The sequence below is a fragment of the Callithrix jacchus genome, chromosome 10 (assembly GCF_049354715.1).
Source record: "Callithrix jacchus isolate 240 chromosome 10, calJac240_pri, whole genome shotgun sequence".
Classification (NCBI taxonomy): Eukaryota; Metazoa; Chordata; class Mammalia; order Primates; family Cebidae; genus Callithrix; species Callithrix jacchus.
In genome coordinates, this window is record NC_133511.1 from 28,849,745 (window position 1) to 28,869,466 (window position 19,722).

Sequence of the window (19,722 nt, forward strand, 5' to 3'; positions counted from 1 at the left end):
TACATGGTGTATCTTTTTCCATCCCTTTATATTCAGTCTATATGATTTTGTTTTAAGAAACAGAGTCTCACTCTGTCACTCAGGCTGCACTGCAGTGGCATGATCATAGCTCACTGTGGCCTCAAACTCCTGGTCTCAAGTGGTGATCCTGCTGCCTCAACCTCCCAAGTAGCCACGACTACAGGTGCACACCACTGTGCCTGGATAAATATATATTTTTAATTTCATAGAGACAGGGTTCCACTTTGTTGCCCAGGCTGGTCTTGAACTCTTGGCTTCCAGTGATCCACTGCAACCTGGCCTATATACATCTTAGCAGTGAGATGAATTTCCTATAGGCAGCACATAGTTGGGTTTTTTTAAATCTGTTCAGCCAGTCTACATCTTTTAGAAGATATGTGGGAATTTTAATCTGTTTCTATTCCAGGTTGTTATTGATATGTGAGGGCTTACTCATTTTATTAATTGATTTCTGGTTGTTCTGCATATCCTTTATTCTTTCTCTTTTTTTGTTTATCATTGTGGTTTTGTGGTTTTCCACAGTGGTAGGATTTGAGTCCTTTCCTGTTCTTACTTGTGTGTTTGTTTTACCAGTGGGCTTTATACTTTTGTATGTTTTCATGGTGATAGATATCATCCTTTTGCTTCCAGGTGTAGGACTCCCTTAAGCATTTCTTGGAGATAAAGTCTGGCAGTAATGAATTCCCTCAGCTTTTGTTTCTCTGGGAAAGACTGTATTTCTCCTTCACTTATGAGGAGGTTCTTCACCTCTATCTCTGCATAATATTTATGAAGGAGAAATAAACTGACTATAGAATCCTTGGCTGGCTGTTTTCTTTCTTTCAACACTATGAGTATATCATCCCATTCTCTTCTGGCCTGTAGGGTTTTGCTTAGAAATTCACCATTAGTTGGCTGGGCATGGTGGCTCACACGTAATTCCAGCACTTTGGGAGGCCGAGGTAAGTGGATCACCTGAGGTCAGGAGTTTGAGACCAGCCTGACCAATATGGTGAAACCCCATCTCTACTAAAAATACAAAAATTAGCCAGAGGTGATGGCTTGTGCCCGTAGTCCCAGCTACTCGGGAGGCTGAGACAGGAGAATTGCTTTAACCCAGGAGGCAGAGGTTGCAGTGAGTCAAAATTATGCCACTGCACTCCAGCCTGGGCAACAGAGCAAGACTCCATCTCAAAAAAGAAAAAAATTCACCATTCCCTTATAAGTGACTAGATGCTTTTCTCTGGCTGTTTTCAGAATTCTTTGTCTTTCACTTTTGTTAGTTTTACTATGATGTGCCTTGACTGTTGTGCATTGTATCTATTTGGGAATTTCTGAGTTTCCTGTATCTGCATGTCTAAATCTCTTGCAAAAACTGGAAAGTTTGTTATTATTTTTTTAAAATAGGTTTTCTATCCCTTTCATTTTCTCTTCACCTTCTGGGACACCAAAAATTCAAATATTTGGCTGCTTCATGGTACACTAAAAACTGTCCAAGCAGATATCCTTTCGTCTCAATGATTTTCTTAATGGTATCTGGGAACTAATCTGCTGCCTGTTGGCTGACAGAAGCAGGCTCTCCTGTTACCCTGACATTTTAAAAGCCAATCTTTTTCTAAAATTACCAAACCATCCTTTGCTAGCATTAAATTCTCCAGCTCTTGTTTCTTCACTTTCCTTTTACTTTGTGTTGTCAAAATATAAATCAAAATACAAATTGATTTACTTTACATTGTCAAAATATAAATCAAAATACAAATCAAAAGCAAATGACTGCTTTTCTCAAATTGTATTATAGTCTATAAGTAGGCCCTTCTTACAGCAATCCTGCATCAACATGAAAGCTACATTTTCAGTATGAGATTAAAATGTATTTCACACAAAGTGCAAGGTGTTCACAACCACAGGTATAGCTGCAATAACGGGTTCATTAATTTCCTTTTTTAAAAAATAATGGACCTTACATCAGATTCATTTATCTTGAAATGGCAGGCAAATGCAGCTGTAGACCTAATTTATAGTTCATATCAAGCAATTCTACTTCTTATTACAATGTCATAACTTTTCTCTGCTTCTTGGGAGCATTTCCAGCAGGACTAGTAGCATTTTGTATGAGTCTCATGGTGTGTTATTCAATGTTTTTGGTATTGCACCAAACACAATAAAAAATGTGGAAGAAATATAAGATCACTTTTTACTGCAATATACAATGCACAGAGATGATTAGCATCCCACAGTGTTTTAAGTTGGTTCTTCTAACACTTGAATTCACAGTAGTAACAGGAGGTGGCTACAAAATTATTACAGTAGTACATAATGTACTACATTAAATTGTATGCAGTTATAATTTAATACTGCACACCTTTATGTTTGTTTACATTCCTCTTGCCTAGGAATCATACCATGGTCAGTCTGTGTTGATATAAGTTTTGATAAATTTTAACTCTTTATAATATACTTGTGTATTTTTATGGTAGTAAGTTATAAAATAGACTAGTATTTATATATTTTTTCACATTCATAACATACCTTTTTCTTAGGTTTTTTCCAAATTTCTAGGCTACATGATTCATCTGCAAGTTTTTTCAAATTTTTGCAAAATTCTAAAACAATTTCCAATATATTTATGTTTTAAAATTCACATATGAGTGGACCCACACAGTTCAAACCCATGTTGTTCAAGGGCCAAGTGTACCTGAGATTTAAGTAGGGATCACTGTGTTTTTAATGAGTAAACAAACGCTGTCTCCCTGAAATACGGTGCTTAGTTTCAAAACTGACTTCTTCATCTTTCCTCACATATTCTCTTCCTCTTCCTGAATTCACAAAGTAAACAAATTGTACTACCATTCACCCAGCTGACCAACCTAATCACCCTAGATTCTGCTACTTCTCCTTTCCACACATGCTCCCTTTTTACATTCCCAGGCTCAAGGTCTCATTTTTACCTTTGATTCCTTAATCTCTTATGTCTCCTAAAACTTCTTACAGTCATCTCCTTTTTTCCCACTCTCCACTGCTACTTCCCTGGTTCTAGGCATCCTTACATCTGGATAATTATGACAGTATTCTAAATGATCTCTCTCCATCTTCGGCACACATTGATCATGGTACTCTCTTCTTAAAATCCTGCAATCCTTTCTCAGTTCTTGTTAAGAAAGTAATTGATGGTATCACTTATAAGTGGGAGCTGAACAATGAAAACACACTGTCTGTACTATTTTTCCTTGGCTGAGGGTTCTTCACCTCTGTCTCTGCATATCCAAATTATTTTCAATCTTCAGTAAAGGTGAAGACTTTTGAATGCCACAGGACATAATCTGAATACCTACAAAGTTAGGTATACCTACAAACACCACTGAATACCTACAAAGACTCTTACAACATTTATAACATGGTTCTTCTCTTACATTTACTGGTATATCACTTGTTCTCTCTGAGGAAAGACTATCTACTTCATCAGTGGTACTCACATAAGTGGCTAGCACATACAAGATATTCAGTAAAACTATACCAAGTGAACTGTGAGTTTTAATACACCCTATACACATCTGAACATTTATGTATTTTATGCAGTACCTGAACTATAGGTACAAAGACTATACACTATGAAATGCTGAACTACATTTGCCTGTAGAAATTTATGACATGAACTCAGTTAAATAATTTTTGCTTCTTTCAATTTAATAATATTTCAGTACTTCGTCTATTAGAAATGGCAAACAAGATTTCCAAATCCCATATTTCTAAATTTCTTCCAAATCTATCTTTGGAGTTATTTTTCCTGCATCGAGTTCACTTTTTTTATCACCATAGAAACCGATTACAATTAGTGTTGTTAGGATCTTTAAAAATACAACTCTTCAGCAAGTCTTAAATGTTCAGAAAAGTTCTTTCTCCATATGGAAAATGGAAATCAGTAGCATAGAACAGAGTAAAAATATACCACCCACCCACATAAGAAACCATTCACCAAAGCTTAATCAACAGATTGCACATGGAACACAGAAAGAGTTCTTTTCTATTCTTCATCTTTTGTAGTTCTATAATGGCTGCAATTTCACTGTGTCATACCTATGGGGTTTGTAAACAAGTTTTCTTTCACCTCACAGCCTGTCTAGCAGATGTGGAGACACAAAAAATGATTTCTGTTGTGTAATATTATGTGGTCCACCCATGAGACACTGAAAACACTACTTCAAAAATACTGAGTTCAGGATACCAAGAGGAAGAATAATTCTATGGCAGAATTACATATTACATGGTTAATAAATGAAATAAGTTCTAATTCTAGCACATAAAGCAAAAATCAATAAAAGGCAAATTGCCCTTCAAATTTATCAGGAAAAAAGCTAGAAACCTACAAGCTTCTTAACAGACCTAACAGTTTTTCTTTTCAGAGTTGGAATAGAGCACTGTTTTCTCAGCTGAGTATCAGATAAAGTAACTGATGTGTTCATCTTTAAACATTGGATTCACGATCAGGTCACTGTGATGTCCACCACATGAAAAATACATGCAAAAGGAGACCAAATTACAGAACAGCAGAATCAAATCCCTCATCTAACTGATGCTCACTCAAGAACATATACTTGTCAGGAAACTGCTTCATACATATTTTCACATTTCATCATGGTCAGGGCTTTCTAAACAAAAACCACTGGCACCTGGGCTATGTGACTGAACTTAACCCAGTAACCCTAAAGATGGAGCCCTCCAGGGATAAAAGTTGTCACTCTCCCCCTAGTCATGTTTACATTACAGGGTGTTTGTGAAACAGAGATCTTTGCTTCTTTTCCCCAGAGATTTATTTACATTCCACAGCAAAGGTCCCTCTGTCTCCATCTCGAGAAAGGAGAATAGGCAGGAATGCTGCTATTTCTCTATAAGCTTCAAGTTTTCTAAGTGCAGAGTTCTTCTCTTGTGGTACCAAATTCCACTTGTAAATACAGGGTTTCTCTGGCTGTTACCACATCATTCTATGGAGAACTAGGGTCTAGGGAACCAACGTAAGTTACTTTTCAAGTAAACAAGGATATGATTTCTGGTCCAGAGACTTCATGTTTCTGCTGAGGGAAAGGGAGGCTACAGAGAGACAGAGAAAGAGAAAGACATTGAGAGTGTGTGTAGTGTGTCCATAATTGTGGCAAGCCAACTTGTTAGCTTACTAGTTGGAAAACATCTCAGACTCTTCAATGTCTTAGACTCAACAATACTATAAGTAAACTGCCTGTAAACTATGACAGACCCCACTATAGATATATTTTTTCAAAGTCCAACCACCTTTACACATCTAATTCTTGGACTGAATAATCTCAAATGAAATACAGTTAAAATCCAGTACTGAGACGACAGTAGCACTGCTAACTCACTACCTCAACATTTCATTTTAAATCCTCTCCTGAAAGGATAATGATTTCACTGTATAAGAGGGAGTAGTACTACAAAACATGCAGAAAAGGCTAAGATTTGTATTTCTTTTGATTTGAGGAAAACTAAACTTTGTAGCCAGGGTGAGAATAAAATTAGCATGACTTTTATTTCAAATGATTACATGTGTAGTAACAGTACTTCTGTATAAGATTATTTTAAACTGAAAATATGCACAAATTTATTTTTCAGACTGCAAGTGTCTTAAAATGGGGAGAGATAACCTTTCATTAATTTATTTTTATTAATGTTGAAGGCTTAGCTGATGGTAAAGTACTCTAGTAAAGTCAGTATTCACTGTCTCAATCTGCACAACACTGTCCTTGGGTCATCAGGACAAGTACAATTTTCCACATTTTAATGATGATGTTTTGACTTTACCTAAGCACTTCTTTAGAACTTTTTTCTTTCTCTACAGTACTTTAAAATGTACTCCACAATTATTATGTCAGTTAATTTCCATAGTGTTTTGTGATATAGTTGGAATGAACATATTTATTTCTATTTTACAAATAAGGATTTACCTAAATTTCTGTACATGAAATTGTTGTGAAACATAATTGAGACAATGTGTAAACAGTATTTGGTATAATGCCTGGCTCAGACAAAACATTCAATAAACATTGGCTTGTATTTTTATTACAATTCTGATTATTTCATTTTAAATGAAACTTCGGGCTTTTAAATTTTTTTGTATTATTACACCTCAATATTCCTACACTCAAGTCAAACTTTACTACTTTTTTCCACATTTCCCAGTATCAAGGCAGAAACGCATCTAATGATAGAAAGCCACAACAGCATTTTCAAGACCCCTACAGGAAGCTTGCGTACAGAAAGCTCAAGACACAGGTATTAAATTCATACTTTTCCTATTGCTTATTTATGCAAAAAACCTGAACTCGACCATTCAGGTTAATTTAACTTAATGTTTTGTATGAAATTGGATAAAAAGAAGAACATCAAGTGATAACTTCAGATAATCGGGGTCCCTATGATAAAGAAAATAAAAATATTATCCTTTTTACCATCCTATACACTAGATGGCGGTACAACACAAAGCACAACAGGAACAGTGCCGCCTCAACTGATCAGGCCGAACACCCCAGTCATTTCTTTGCCTGTTACAAGAGATTTCTTTTCCCAGCTTCTTACTGAAAAATATTTTGTAAAATGTGAATTAATCTTGTGTTTTTGGACTGCAAAATAATACAACAGGAAAAATAAGTACAATAACAATAAATTTGCATTATTTTAAACTACATGTGGCTTTACTTAAAAAAAAAACCTGTTCTAGTAATTGCTTATATATTTTTTGAAATTTAAATTTTTCTAAACAAAACATTAGACATTTATACATCAAAACCTGTAGAATTTGCCCAAAATACTATTTGCAGGAAAATATCCAAACTGAAATGCACTTATTAAAAATTAATGCCGAAAAACAAATGAATCATGACAATACCTATTGCAGAAGAGATTAAGTGGAAAATGTAGTATAATATTAATATTTGACAAAGTTTGTTTATAATAAAGCTACTCTTTGAAAGGCAAGTCCTAGTATATAATACACATTATTCTCAACTTTTTTCTTAGAAAAAAAAATATACACATATAAGAAAAACTAAACTTTCAATTCAAGAAACAAATAAAGGGAAAGCTATGCTTAGAAATTATTGGTATGAATATAAAGAAAAAAAACTTTGGCTGATCAGCAAAATCATAAGCTGGTTCCTTGATAAGACCAAGATTTAAGAGTATCTTGTGTACAACTTATAACCCATAAATTTGAAAAGCTACATCAAATGAACAATTTTTAAGAAAACATAAATGATAAAAATTGATCTAAGGAGACACAAAAGAACCTAATGAGCAATAATCAAATCATAAGTTGAAACGGTAAGTAAAGATGGTAAAGATTAAGGACCCAATTGGGAACCAGTTTCAAAAGTTTTTAACAAGAAAATTCTACTAACCCTTCAAAAACAGGTAATTCCAATTAACACAAACTATTTCAGTGCATTTATTTAAAAGGGGTGGGGAATGGGATGGGGAGTAGAAATTCCCCAGACTTAGGCTAGGCTAGTGGACAAGTATAACATACAGGTTAACTTCACCAATAAAACACAGATGCAGAAATTATAAAATCTTAGTAGAGTATAAAAAAGGAATACACAGGCCGGGCAAGGTGGCTCAAGCCTGTAATCCCAGCACTTTGGGAGGCCAAGGCGGGTGGATCACGAGAGATCGAGACCATCCTGGTCAACATGGTGAAACCCCATCTCTACTAAAAATACAAAAAATTAGCTAGGCATGGTGGCACGTGCCTGTAATCCCAGCTACTCAGGAGGCTGAGGCAGGAGAATTGCCTGAACCCAGGAGGCGGAGGTTGCAGTGAGCCGAGATCGCGCCATTGCACTCCAGCCTGGGTAACAAGAGCAAAATTCCGTCTCCAAAAAAAAAAAAAGGAATACACACACACACACACACACACACACATCTCAGCATAATGTATCCCAGAAATATAAAGATGTTCCAAGAAGCTACTTCTATGACATGAGCAATTATCTGTACTAATTTTTACAGATATGTATAGCTTATTAGACTAAAATAAGAATATGGCATGGTACAATCTCTCCTCCCCTGTGCTTTTATATCTATTTTCTTCTTCACCTTATCACAACCTCAGTTCAATCAGAACTTACAGTTCCTCTGCAATTTCTTAGCTCGAAGGAACATTAGCTGTCACCTAGTATTCTAGTATATCCAGGATATGTACTTCCTTTTCAGTGTAAAGATAAGGAAAGCAAGACTAAGACTAACTGCAGATCTAACCAGTGATTAAGAGAGTATGGCTCGATGAGAACACACTACCAGCTGGCCATACCCATTCTACACCACACCAGTTCCTATCTCCTGAGCATAATACTATATGCACCTTACAACTATACCACACATTACAACTGAAGGTACCAAACTGAGACTTAAACAGGATGGTTACATAATTTGTTTTAATATAAACACGCATAAGGAATATATATTCTTATCACATAAAAACAAATTTAAAATGATTAATAAAAATGAATCAGTTAAACAGCATTTAAAAACCAATTTTATCTCTTCTTCGAACATAAACTCATTTGTCCATTCATCTCATTCATCTATTATTCATTCAACAAATATTTATTGAGTAGTTTTTATGTGTCAACCACTGTTCTAGATGTTGAGGGGAAGAAAATAAATAATAAAATATTTAGCAGGCCAAATAGTTTTAAGTGGTATGAAGGGAAATAAACAACAAGAGGGAGATGAGGAATGCTGGTGACTAGAACTGCAATCTTACTTAAGGAAGGAGCAGTCTAAAAAGACAGCACTGGAGTAAGTACTTTTAAAAGGGGAGGCAGCAAGGTATGTGGCTCTCCTAGAGAAGCATTTTTTAAGTAGAGGAAACAAAAAGTACAAAGGCCCTGAGAAGGGGATGTGCATACTGGCAGAAAACAAAGTGGCCACTGTGGCTGGATCACCCTGTCTGAGGGGAAGAGAAGAAAGATGAGGTCAGAAAGGTAAGGATGCATTCTGTAAATCCTTGTAGAAAAGTTTAAGAAATCTGGTTTTTGCTCTGAATAAGATGAGAAGTAACCAGAGAGTTTTTTAAAAGTGACATGCTTGGACTTAGAAAAGAATCATTCGTTCTTGCTGCTGTGCCAACTATAGAAAGCTATTGAAATAATCCTCCCCAAGACAATGCTTTAGTGTAAAGTGATAGCAGAGAAACAGGTGGGCATGCTAGATTCTGGATTTATTTTAAAGATGAAGCCAAATGAGGAATGACAGAAAGAGAGAAGTCCAAGATGCTCCATGGTTCTTGGCTGGCCTCAGGAACTGAAAGGATAGAGTTGCTGTTTACCAAGATAGAAGTAACCAGAGAGTTTTTTTAAAGTGCAGGCCTGAAAGACTGTTCTGGGCACGCCACAATGACTGAGGTGCTACTAGGAATCCAAGTGAAGATGCAGGGTGGTTAGCTGGATGTACAAGGCTGGAATTCAAAGGAGAGATCATAAAAATATCCTTTGTACATTATATGTCATTATATGGTAATGACAGCACTGACCCAGTAAAAGTAATGACTTATGTCTAAATTGTTTTTTAAGCAACTGTGTCTTTCAGACTAAATAAAATTGGTCATTGGAATTTCTAACACACAGGATTATAAATAACTATTTCATTTCAGAACTAACAGCCCCAAAGTTAAGGATTATTTCATCTGGATTTTTAAAATTTAGAAGATGTTAACATCTTCTGTCATACTAGAATACAATGGCCAACTGCAATTGTAAATTTTGAAGATCTGAAGAAAAGGAAGGGCTATAAATATAAAGACAATACATCTGTAAATCTAAGAGAAATGTCTAAGATCAGAGTAAAAAAGAAAAGGTATATGGCTGCAGAATATCCCACAATTTGGTACTTATTAAAAAGCAAAAACAAAGTTGGCCAATTGACAGTATGAATAACCTACTGGTTTATACTAGAGTGGCCCAGCATACAACTGATTATCTACTATTGATAGCTTTTACTAAGTTTTCTTACTTGTTTTCTCTTTAAAACATATTCCAACCTTATATTGAAAATAAAGGATTCATTTTCCATAAATATGTCTAGAATCAAATGTGCTAAGATTTACCTATGTAAAAAGCAAGATGATTATAAAATGATAAAGAATAAGAACTAAGATATATCAACTTTATTTTAACTGCTTGTAACAAACAGAACATAGGATTGTTTAGAGGTTAACATTATTGGTTTTGTTTTTCCTTAAATGGAATTCAATCAGTCCATAAAAATGTAAAAACCTCATACCAGCCTAAGGGAGAACTGCAACCCAAGATAAAAAGACATAAGCATGTAAGTCAAGCCAGGATGCTATTACAGTTCTTTTGCTGTGCAATTCAGTTAATGGAAATTAACGTTTTCCTCCTGATAGTATCTGAAATGGGCTAAATTCATCCAGAAGCAGAAAGCAAGCAAAACTGGTAGATGTGGTATATAGAGGCCAGTCTTCAAAGACACAGAACAGAGGCAAGACAACACAGTTGACTGCTCTATTTGGCAGGAGAGGTGTGCCAAACAGAGCACAGTCAACACAGAAAGGAGATTCTGATGTGGCTCAGCAAGGTGCAGCTGGGCTGATTTTCTTTGAACCACCTCTATCTTCCATACTCCAGAGGCCTCCTGTTCAATCAATACAATTCTGAAACATCTCACTCAAACACCTCATATATGCAGGGTCACAAACTGAGTTAGTATCACATTTTTCCCTCTTCTGCCTGAATAATGGAATGTTTTGCAGGGTTGAAGTAAGTGCAATGGAGAAAGTGAAACATGGTGTGACCCTCTAAAATGAAGATTACAGTCTATTCACTGGTAGAAAGTCTACCTAATGTGTTCTCCCCATAAAAATTAGACACAGTTCTCCAATTAAGAGGACTGGACTCTAATAGCAGGCATTTAACGAAATCTCAGGAGAGCCAAACACAGCTGAGGAACAACTGTCTATTCTCTACCACATCCTCAATGCAGCCATTATAAACTCTTTAAATATAAAATAATAAAAGTTTAGAACTATGATACTATTTAGTACAATCCCATTCAACTCATAAAGGAAATAAAACCAAAGAGGCTAAGCTACTTGCCCAAGGTCAAAAACTTCCTAAGAAGCAAAAAGAAAATTAGAATCTATGTTTGTGAGCTAAGACCAATGCTTTTCTATTCCATTATACAATGTTTACCATAATAGTTTTGTTTTTATTTAAATAAGACACTTTAGAGAATTCCTGACCTTTCATTTAATGTTAACATTTCTATATTTTTTGGTCTGGTTTTAGATCTCTAGCCTCCTATTTCTTTTCGTGTTGCTAAACTCCTTGCAGCGTTTACTGCCTCCAAAAGAGCTCATTCAACCTTGTAAAGATTTTTTTTAAAAAAGCAAAATAAATTAAGTAGCAAATAATGTACCTAAATTGCAAGCTGAGTAAACTAAATCATTCAAACAGATAGATCAAATGCTTAATAGTCACAAAGTGAAAAATGTATTCATGACTGTTTCTTTAATCAGCTCTTCCTGACCTAGGAAATTTATCATGAGAACTGCATTCTCAAGGATATACACACTAATGGAACAAAATATCCTCTGTTTGATGTCACAGCATACACTGTCAATTTATCTGAAATAGAAATGTTCTTCACTTTCATAAATCCTACATATCTAATTAATCTCACTTGTTTATGAAATTACAAGTGTAATTTCATGTAATTATAAAATTACAAAAAGCAGCACACTGTGAAACCAATCAATCATGTCTCATGAGTTTTCTTCTGGAGAGAGGGTGGAGTTAGGGCAACGACAGGAGGTGAAATCAAGACTTTGATAGAAATGTTTTGGTAGAAATCAAGCCTTTGTTTTTTCTATTAGCCTATTTCAAAGACAACATAAAGAGTGGCTTTGTTCTCCTGGGAAAATGTAATTTTTAAGATAACCACCATCTGGCTATTTTTAAAGGTTTTACAGTTTTTTCACATTAAGCTGCCAATGACATAATAAGAGCAAAGTATTTAGCTTGATGTCAAGTTAGATTCAATAAAAAGTCACTACACAAAGCCATGGACATAAGGACGTGATATAGGAAAAGAAAGGGGGACAGGATTGATTTTCCTTAACTGATACATGTTAGTGTGATGGTTACTTTTTTTTTTTTTTTTGAGACGGAGTTTCGCTCTTGTTACCCAGGCTGGAGTGCAACGGCGCGATCTCGGCTCACCGCGACCTCCGCCTCCTGGATTCAGGCAATTCTCCTGCCTCAGCCTCCTGAGTAGCTGGGATTACAGGCACGCGCCACTGTGCCCAGCTAATTTTTTTGTATTTTTAGTAGAGACGGGGTTTCACAATGTTGACCAGGATGGTCTCCATCTCTCGACCTCGTGATCCACCCGCCTCGGCCGCCCAAAGTGCTGGGATTACAGGCGTGAGCCACCGCGCCTGGCTGATGTTTACTTTTATATGTCAACTTGACATCAAGTATTTGTGAATAGAAGAGAATAAAAGTTTTTACCTCACCAATAAGACATCAATTTAAAAAAACTACTTCAAAGTGTCTTCTATTAGATATAGATATATAGATAAGCATATAAAGGTAGATGTGTAAATCTTAATTCACGATGAAAGAAATATTTCAATATACCTGTATGCTGCCAAACTCAACATTCTCATAATGGAAATGCGCACATTCAGCCATCTTTGGAAAGTGACCTTTAGTGAAGGGTAATCTGAAACACATGAAATAAATAAGAAACAAGATAGTGAAATAGTAAAAATTACTAAGTTTAAGGGGAAAACACAATGGATTTAAGAGCTCATGCAAGCAAAAATATTTAATGAGCACATGCGCATGAGCCACACATATCCACACAAATCCTCTTAAAAATATACTGAATCAAATGAGTAGTATATTTACTGTACAGATGAAAATAAAAAATAAAAAAAGCATCACCAAAATCTCCTAATTTTGACCCAAGTCAATGTCCATTGAAATACTGCTACTTTCAGCAAATGTTATGGAAACTGTGAAGAGCCAGTTTCTAACCAGAAGCAGCATTCCCAACACAAAGTATGAAACCAGATTTTACCTGTGAATGTTGTCACAGCCCATCAGTCCTGGAGTGGTGGACCTGGACGCAGAATGAACATTTTTATCCTTGTCTTTCCTCTACTTACACATGAAGCATAGCTATCTAACTCTACCAAGTGAAATGATGGTTTTCCTGTTTAAAACTGATACCTTCAGGTACAGGATGAATAATAGCCCTTATTTGAAATGACTAGGACCAGAAGAATTTTGGGTTTCAGATTTTTTCAGATTTTGGAATATTTGCATATATCTATGGGATATCCTGGGGCTGATACCGAAGTCTAAACACAAAATTCACTTATATTTCATATACATTTTAAACAGAGCCTGAAGGTAATACTACACAACATTTTAAATAACTTTGTCCATGAAACAAAGTTTTAACTGCAAACACTCACATAAGGTCAGGTGTTAAATTTTCCATTTGTGCTACCATGCTGGCATTCAAAAAATATCACATTTTGGAGCACTTTGGATTTCATATCTTCAGATTAGGGATGCTCAACCTGTATTTTACTTAACAGTCAACTCTTGGCATCTATTTCATGCTTCTCAAAGGTAAACCTGAAATCTAACAAACTCATAATTCAAACAATAAAGATGGTATTTCTAAAAGAATGAGAGCATGCACTAAGGGTACCAAGAATGACATAGTCATATTGTTCCTTTCAAATAAATACAACATAACAGAAAATGACATAAGTTGCTTCAAGAACAAAAATAAAATATAGTTTAGATGAGTGGATAAGCTGTAGACCTATTCCACTAACTGCTGAGTCATAATTTTAGAATTAACAATTGTGCAATGAGAATATATTTTTGTAAAAAGTCTAAATAAAAGTATTAAGAAAACTAAAGAATTTATTTCCATTTATAGGAATTCATTTAGAACCCACTGTAAAGCTATACTCACTTTTTCACATGCTTAACCTTCATACTGGCTGTACTGCCACACGTCTTAAGAGTAAGATCTCCAGGAATCTCAGGAACATCTGCGCCTCTTGCCTTAAAAAATAAAGACAAAGTATTTATAACTATTTCTTCAGTATTATACTTTTTTTAAAAAGCAGATTATAGTTTATGTTAATAGTTCTGCTGACTTTGTACATACAAAATATATCTTGGTTTAATAATCTCTTCTTAAAATTATAACTTACTTGAGTTTTAATTGTTAAGAATATAAATTATTCACCTAACTTAAATATTTAGGTTTACTGTGCAAGGGAAATTTTTCTATGAGAATACAAATTTTCATGCTTTTGTAATCAAATTTTAAAAGCAGCTATTATGTGTCTCAATACAAATTTAAAACCTTGGCTAAAATAATAGACATTAAAATGGTAAAGTAAACATAGAAATTAAAAGATTAAAACATGTATTTCTCACACCAAAATCTGAACATGACATGTATATAATACTTCCAAATTACTCCTTAGTCTGTCATAGTTTTCATAGTGGTGAATTCTTAACTTCAGTGATACAATCAGGTATATTGTTTTTTAAAAAACAAAATGAAAAATCAAAAAGCTCTTAACACTCTGGACAAAATAAAAGTGAAGTCAAAATATCTATCTTAAAAATAAAAATCTGTGCTATAATACCTGTGATTTATAATTTTAAAAAACTTAAGCTAAATTATGATAGCCCATGCCACATGATTCAATAGGTGAGAATAATGTGGGATAAGCAGTAAACTAAGTTGGGAGGAGAATCACAACCTTAACTTGTGTAATGTTCTTGTGAGAAAAAAACCCAAGACAGTTTGGATACTTTTTTTAATAGGGCTTTTCAAAGATATAAGGTAACAATGTATGAATTTATGAGAATTAGCCCTTGTTATATCATCACAATGTATTGTGTTCAATTTTCGTTTACGAGAGTTTTTTTTTCTTAGTATATTTAACTATTTCTAAGGGTTAATATTTCATGATCAAGTCTTCACGGATGTATTTTTATTCCTTCTTAGAGTTGTCCCAAAAAAAACAGCGTATTACTATATTCTTTAGTAATGAAATAGAACTCATTCCATCTTGCAGATATCATACAGATTCACTGAATCTTTTTATAAATATAAGATAGTATCTTATCTTATTTTTCCTCTATATTGAAACAGTTATTTCATAATCCTAGGTATTATTTCATCAATACTCATCATTCAATTATACCCTACATACTAAAAAACATTTAAGGCTAAAATAAAAAGTATATTTTAAAAAAGAGAAAATAAGACAATATCCTAGAAAAGAGGTTGGCAAACATTTTTTTAAAGAGCCAGCCTGTAAATATTTTAGGTTTGTGAGCCACATTATCTTTCCCACTATTCAACTCTGCTATTGTAGTGTAAAAGTAGCCACTTGTAAATGACCAAACACAGCCATGTTCCAATAAAACTTCATTTGCAAAAACAGGGACAGGCAGCCAACAAGGTAAAGTTCACAAATCCCTGTCCTACAGAGTTGGTGCCACAGTGAAATAAATTATGATCCAGTTTTTATATTGTGTTGCCCAAATTGTTGCCTCATCTTTCAAGAAGGTATTTAAAAGGCTTGGAGACACATATCTAGTATGCATTTCCTACATTCACTCATTCAATAGTTTTCATTTTCTTTCACTTATAGAAAAGAGAAAACATTGACATAGAAAGATATAATGATTAGATACATGAAAAGGTAAGTACAAAGAGACATCAGCACTCTAGACTCTAATAAACATGGCAATACAATCACCTACATGATATATCAGACTAATTATAATATCCTATATGGATACAGTATTGAGTATTAAGAATTGAGTGAACAATATATTTCTATGGACAAAAAAAGGAAACACAGTATTCTCCTCCAGTTGGTCATTCAACTGAAAGTACTTTTTCATGCACTATTCTGTAACAACCTTGATCACGTGGTTTTGCCATTTTTAAAAAAAGGTGAAAGTGTGACAACACTCTTTGATCTTTTATGATGTTTGTGCAGCAAAATTTACTTGACATATCAGGTTTTCCAAGCTTAAATTTGCATTAAAACTTCTAATAAAGTGGCTTTTCACTATTCTGTATTATTCATAAATTGACTTAAAAATATAAAAGAATAAAAAAGAATCCAGTAGACTGAGTTAATAAATGGTGATTATTTTATTTGGCAGACTAGAAACTGAAACGGAGTTTCGCTCTTGTTACCCAGGCTGGAGTGCAATGGCGCGATCTCGGCTCACAGCAACCTCCGCCTCCTGGGTTCAGGCAATTCTCCTGCCTCAGCCTCCCAAGTAGCTGGGACTACAGGCACGCGCCACCATGCCCAGCCAATTTTTTGTATTTTGAGCAGAGACGGGGTTTCACCACGTTGACCAGAATGGTCTCAATCTCTTGACCTCATGATCCACCCGCCTCAACCTCCCAAAGTGCTGGGATTAGAGGCTTGAGCCACCGCGCCGGGCCGAAATATTAACTTTCTTTTGAAAACAAGCTTTACATGCTAGCTAGGTAGGCCACTGTTCCTAAATACATCTAAAGAGAAAACGAGAACACCTGCCCAGCCTATAATCCATATGAGGGAGGAACATCATGTACCACACACCTCTGCAACCACAACTGACTGGACTGTAGATGGAAACATGACCCAAAGGTAAATCCACAGGCTATGCAAAAGGGCCTGACGGGAAAACCTCTGCCTAAAAAGACAAAATGATAATAATTAGGCCAGTGAACCAAACAATGGTCCAAAAAGCTTCAGAGGATTCAAGAAAATATTTTTGAATCAATAGTTCAAGTAGTCTGTGACTACATATGTTCTTGTCCAGCAATATTTTCCTATAGCACAGAAAAGTTCCAGGAATATCCTAGTCTCTCAGTATATTTTGGTGAATGAACAAATAAAATACATTTTAACATAACAAGGTTTTATCATTTACTCTTTTAAAATAAAGCCAGTAGAATTGAAAAGAAAATACTGTACTATTATTCAGTCACCTGATGAACTAATAATATCTTCACCTACATATTTTAAAAATAAAATAAATTATCTTAAATTTCTATTGAGAGTACATAGCTTGAGTCATTTATTCTGTCTCTCCAAACCAAAGATTAAGAAAGTTCTTTTTTAGAAAATAGTTCATTAACTGATATTCATTCATAATATTAACATAATTTTCCCTATTTTTTCATGTTATAATTAGCACTTAATTATGCTTCCAAAATAGAGTTTGTAATATCATCAACACAGTATCAGCACCATTCTTCAAGCAAACACTCAAAAGACCTCAAAAAGCAACTGAACATATGTTCATAAAAGCACACACCATTTACATTTAAACTTTCTGTGTCTATCTCTAGTAATTAACTGAATTCCTAGAAAATTAGACAAAAAGTTTAAGGAAATTAATAGATTCAATAACCGTTTTTATCTCCTCACTCTTCCGTACTTGTTTACACTATATAATTCAACATATTCATTATCCCTGCCTATACAACCCTATCCTTAAAATCCAATTCAAATCCACCTAGTCCATTTAAGCCTATATCAATAACATTGCCAAATACTGATACTTTCCTTCATTAGTCTTTTAAAGGATTTATCTTGTCAACAGCACACTGGAGTATTTCATTGTATTTTTATTCATTTTTAATGCAAACTGCCAGATAGTGTTCTCTAATAAAAGACTTTTCCATTCATCAAGAGGATAAATTCCTTGAGCATGAAGCCAATGGAGTAACATGTATACATATTTTACTGGCATTTAACAGTCACAATCTCCATCACAACACTAAAATTTAGCACCCTTCAAGGAAAACGGTCAAAGAAACTGAATACTGTTAACTACCCTAGAAAAGCAAATAAAGATTCTATCTCAAATTTTTTAATTCCCCTAGATGGTGTTATTATCTGTGAAAGTCTACAGCTAACAAAAAGTCATTTTAATAGCTCTAATTTTATGATTAAAATTACTGTTTGAAACACATTGCTAAATGATCTTCCAGAGGGCCCAATCTAATTCCCATTGCTACCAAGCATGCAGAAGAGTGCCTATTTTCTGACAACCTCACAAACATTAAATATTGAAGCTTTACTGTTTTCACTCTGATAGGTACTTCTTCACTTTTCTTTTATAATTAGCAAAATAAAAGAGTTGAACATAATTTCACATTTTAGTGGGCATGTAGTTATTATTGTGTTCTTTTAGTCTTATATTCTCTATCTTCAAGATTTTTAAAAAATTAAGTTAAAGCTAGTGATATCTGTATGACATAATATGCCAAGATATTTAATAGCTTTCCATTAAAATTATAAACCTCGAAGTTGAAGGCCTTATTTAGACCTTTAAATTTCAAGACTTACTATAAAGCAATACTAAGTAAGACAACATGCTATTGGAGTAAATAAACAAATGAATGAAATATAATACAGACCAAAAAAGGCCCATACATATACAATAAATTTTATTTATGGCAAAGGAACTAATGCAGTTCAAAAGAACAGCATGCCCAATGAACAGGAATGGTACAGTTTTTAAAAGTAGGCAAAGTAAGAATAAAACTTGAATCTTCTCTTAAATAACATGCAAAAATTAATTCAAGATGGAAACTCATTCAATATGAAAAATAATAAATCTTCTAAAAATAAACACAGAATAATAAATCTGAGGTAAGTAACAAGAAGCAAAAAAAAAACTACTCAGAAGAGAAAAAAATTAATATATTCAATGGCATCAAAATTACAAACAAGAAAGTTATACTCAACATATACCAAGAACTCCTTATAACAAAATAACGAATAATCCAATTTTCAAACTGGCAAAAAAAATTTCAGCAGGTATTTCACAAAAGAGAATACTAATAGCCAATATTCTAGATACTTAGTGTCATTATTCATCAAGAAAAAGCAAAATAAAACCTCAATGGAATAACAGTGCACACCTGCCAAAAAGCCAAAATTAAAAATAGAACACCAATGCTGGCAAAGATGCACTGCTGGTTAGAGTATACAATAGCATAACCACTTGGGAAACTGATAATTAATTGGTAATTCCTATTAACCATCCTCTATGATCCTATGACTACATTCCCAAATATGTATCCCTCTAAATTACTTCATATGTACAACAAAAACTTGTACATAAATATTAACAGAAGCTTTATTTATACCTACCAAAAAAAAGAAACATTACAAATACACAAACAGTAGAATCAGTGAACAAATTATGATATATATATATATAGACAGATATGTAATGAAATTGTTTGAAAAATAATTATTAATATATTAAACAACATGAATAGATTTAACAGTTGTTATAGTACATGACAGAAGAAAAAATCTTGCTGTGTTATTATATTTATATGAAGTTCAAGAATAGATAAAATTATTCACAGAAATGAGAAGTGTTACATCATGCTGGTAAGAAATACGAAAAAAACCTTACTAAGAAATATTTTAGATTCTGGTGTTGGTGGTGGTTTCACAATATACAGGTCATCAAATGGATTAACATTAGCATATTTTACTCACTTATGTGTGTACTTGTGTTAAATTTCAATCAAAAATTAACAGTAACAAGGTCAAGAAGAATTTTTATAGAACTTTAGCTGGTTCTACATTTGTCTGAAATCGTTATG

The 19,722-nt window shown here is 34.0% G+C and overlaps 1 protein-coding gene across 10 annotated transcripts in view; it reads right to left on the reverse strand.

Moving 5' to 3' along the window:
* Window positions 1-19,722, reverse strand: part of ARHGAP32 (Rho GTPase activating protein 32) — a 320,343-nt gene that overhangs the window by 167,747 nt on the left and 132,874 nt on the right. For 5 of the 10 annotated variants that reach the window (XM_035265066.3, XM_035265065.3, XM_054241724.2 and 2 more), the window contains 3 exons: window positions 14,029-14,120; window positions 13,114-13,155; window positions 12,669-12,753 (listed from right to left, as the gene is read on the reverse strand). In XM_035265066.3, the coding sequence (XP_035120957.3) occupies window positions 12,669-12,753; window positions 13,114-13,155; window positions 14,029-14,120 (219 nt within the window). Of the gene's footprint in view, window positions 1-12,668; window positions 12,754-13,113; window positions 13,156-14,028; window positions 14,121-16,687; window positions 16,782-19,722 lie in introns of all 10 variants that reach the window. The other 5 variants (XM_078339806.1, XM_035265067.3, XM_035265071.3 and 2 more) reach the window with 3 other exon arrangements.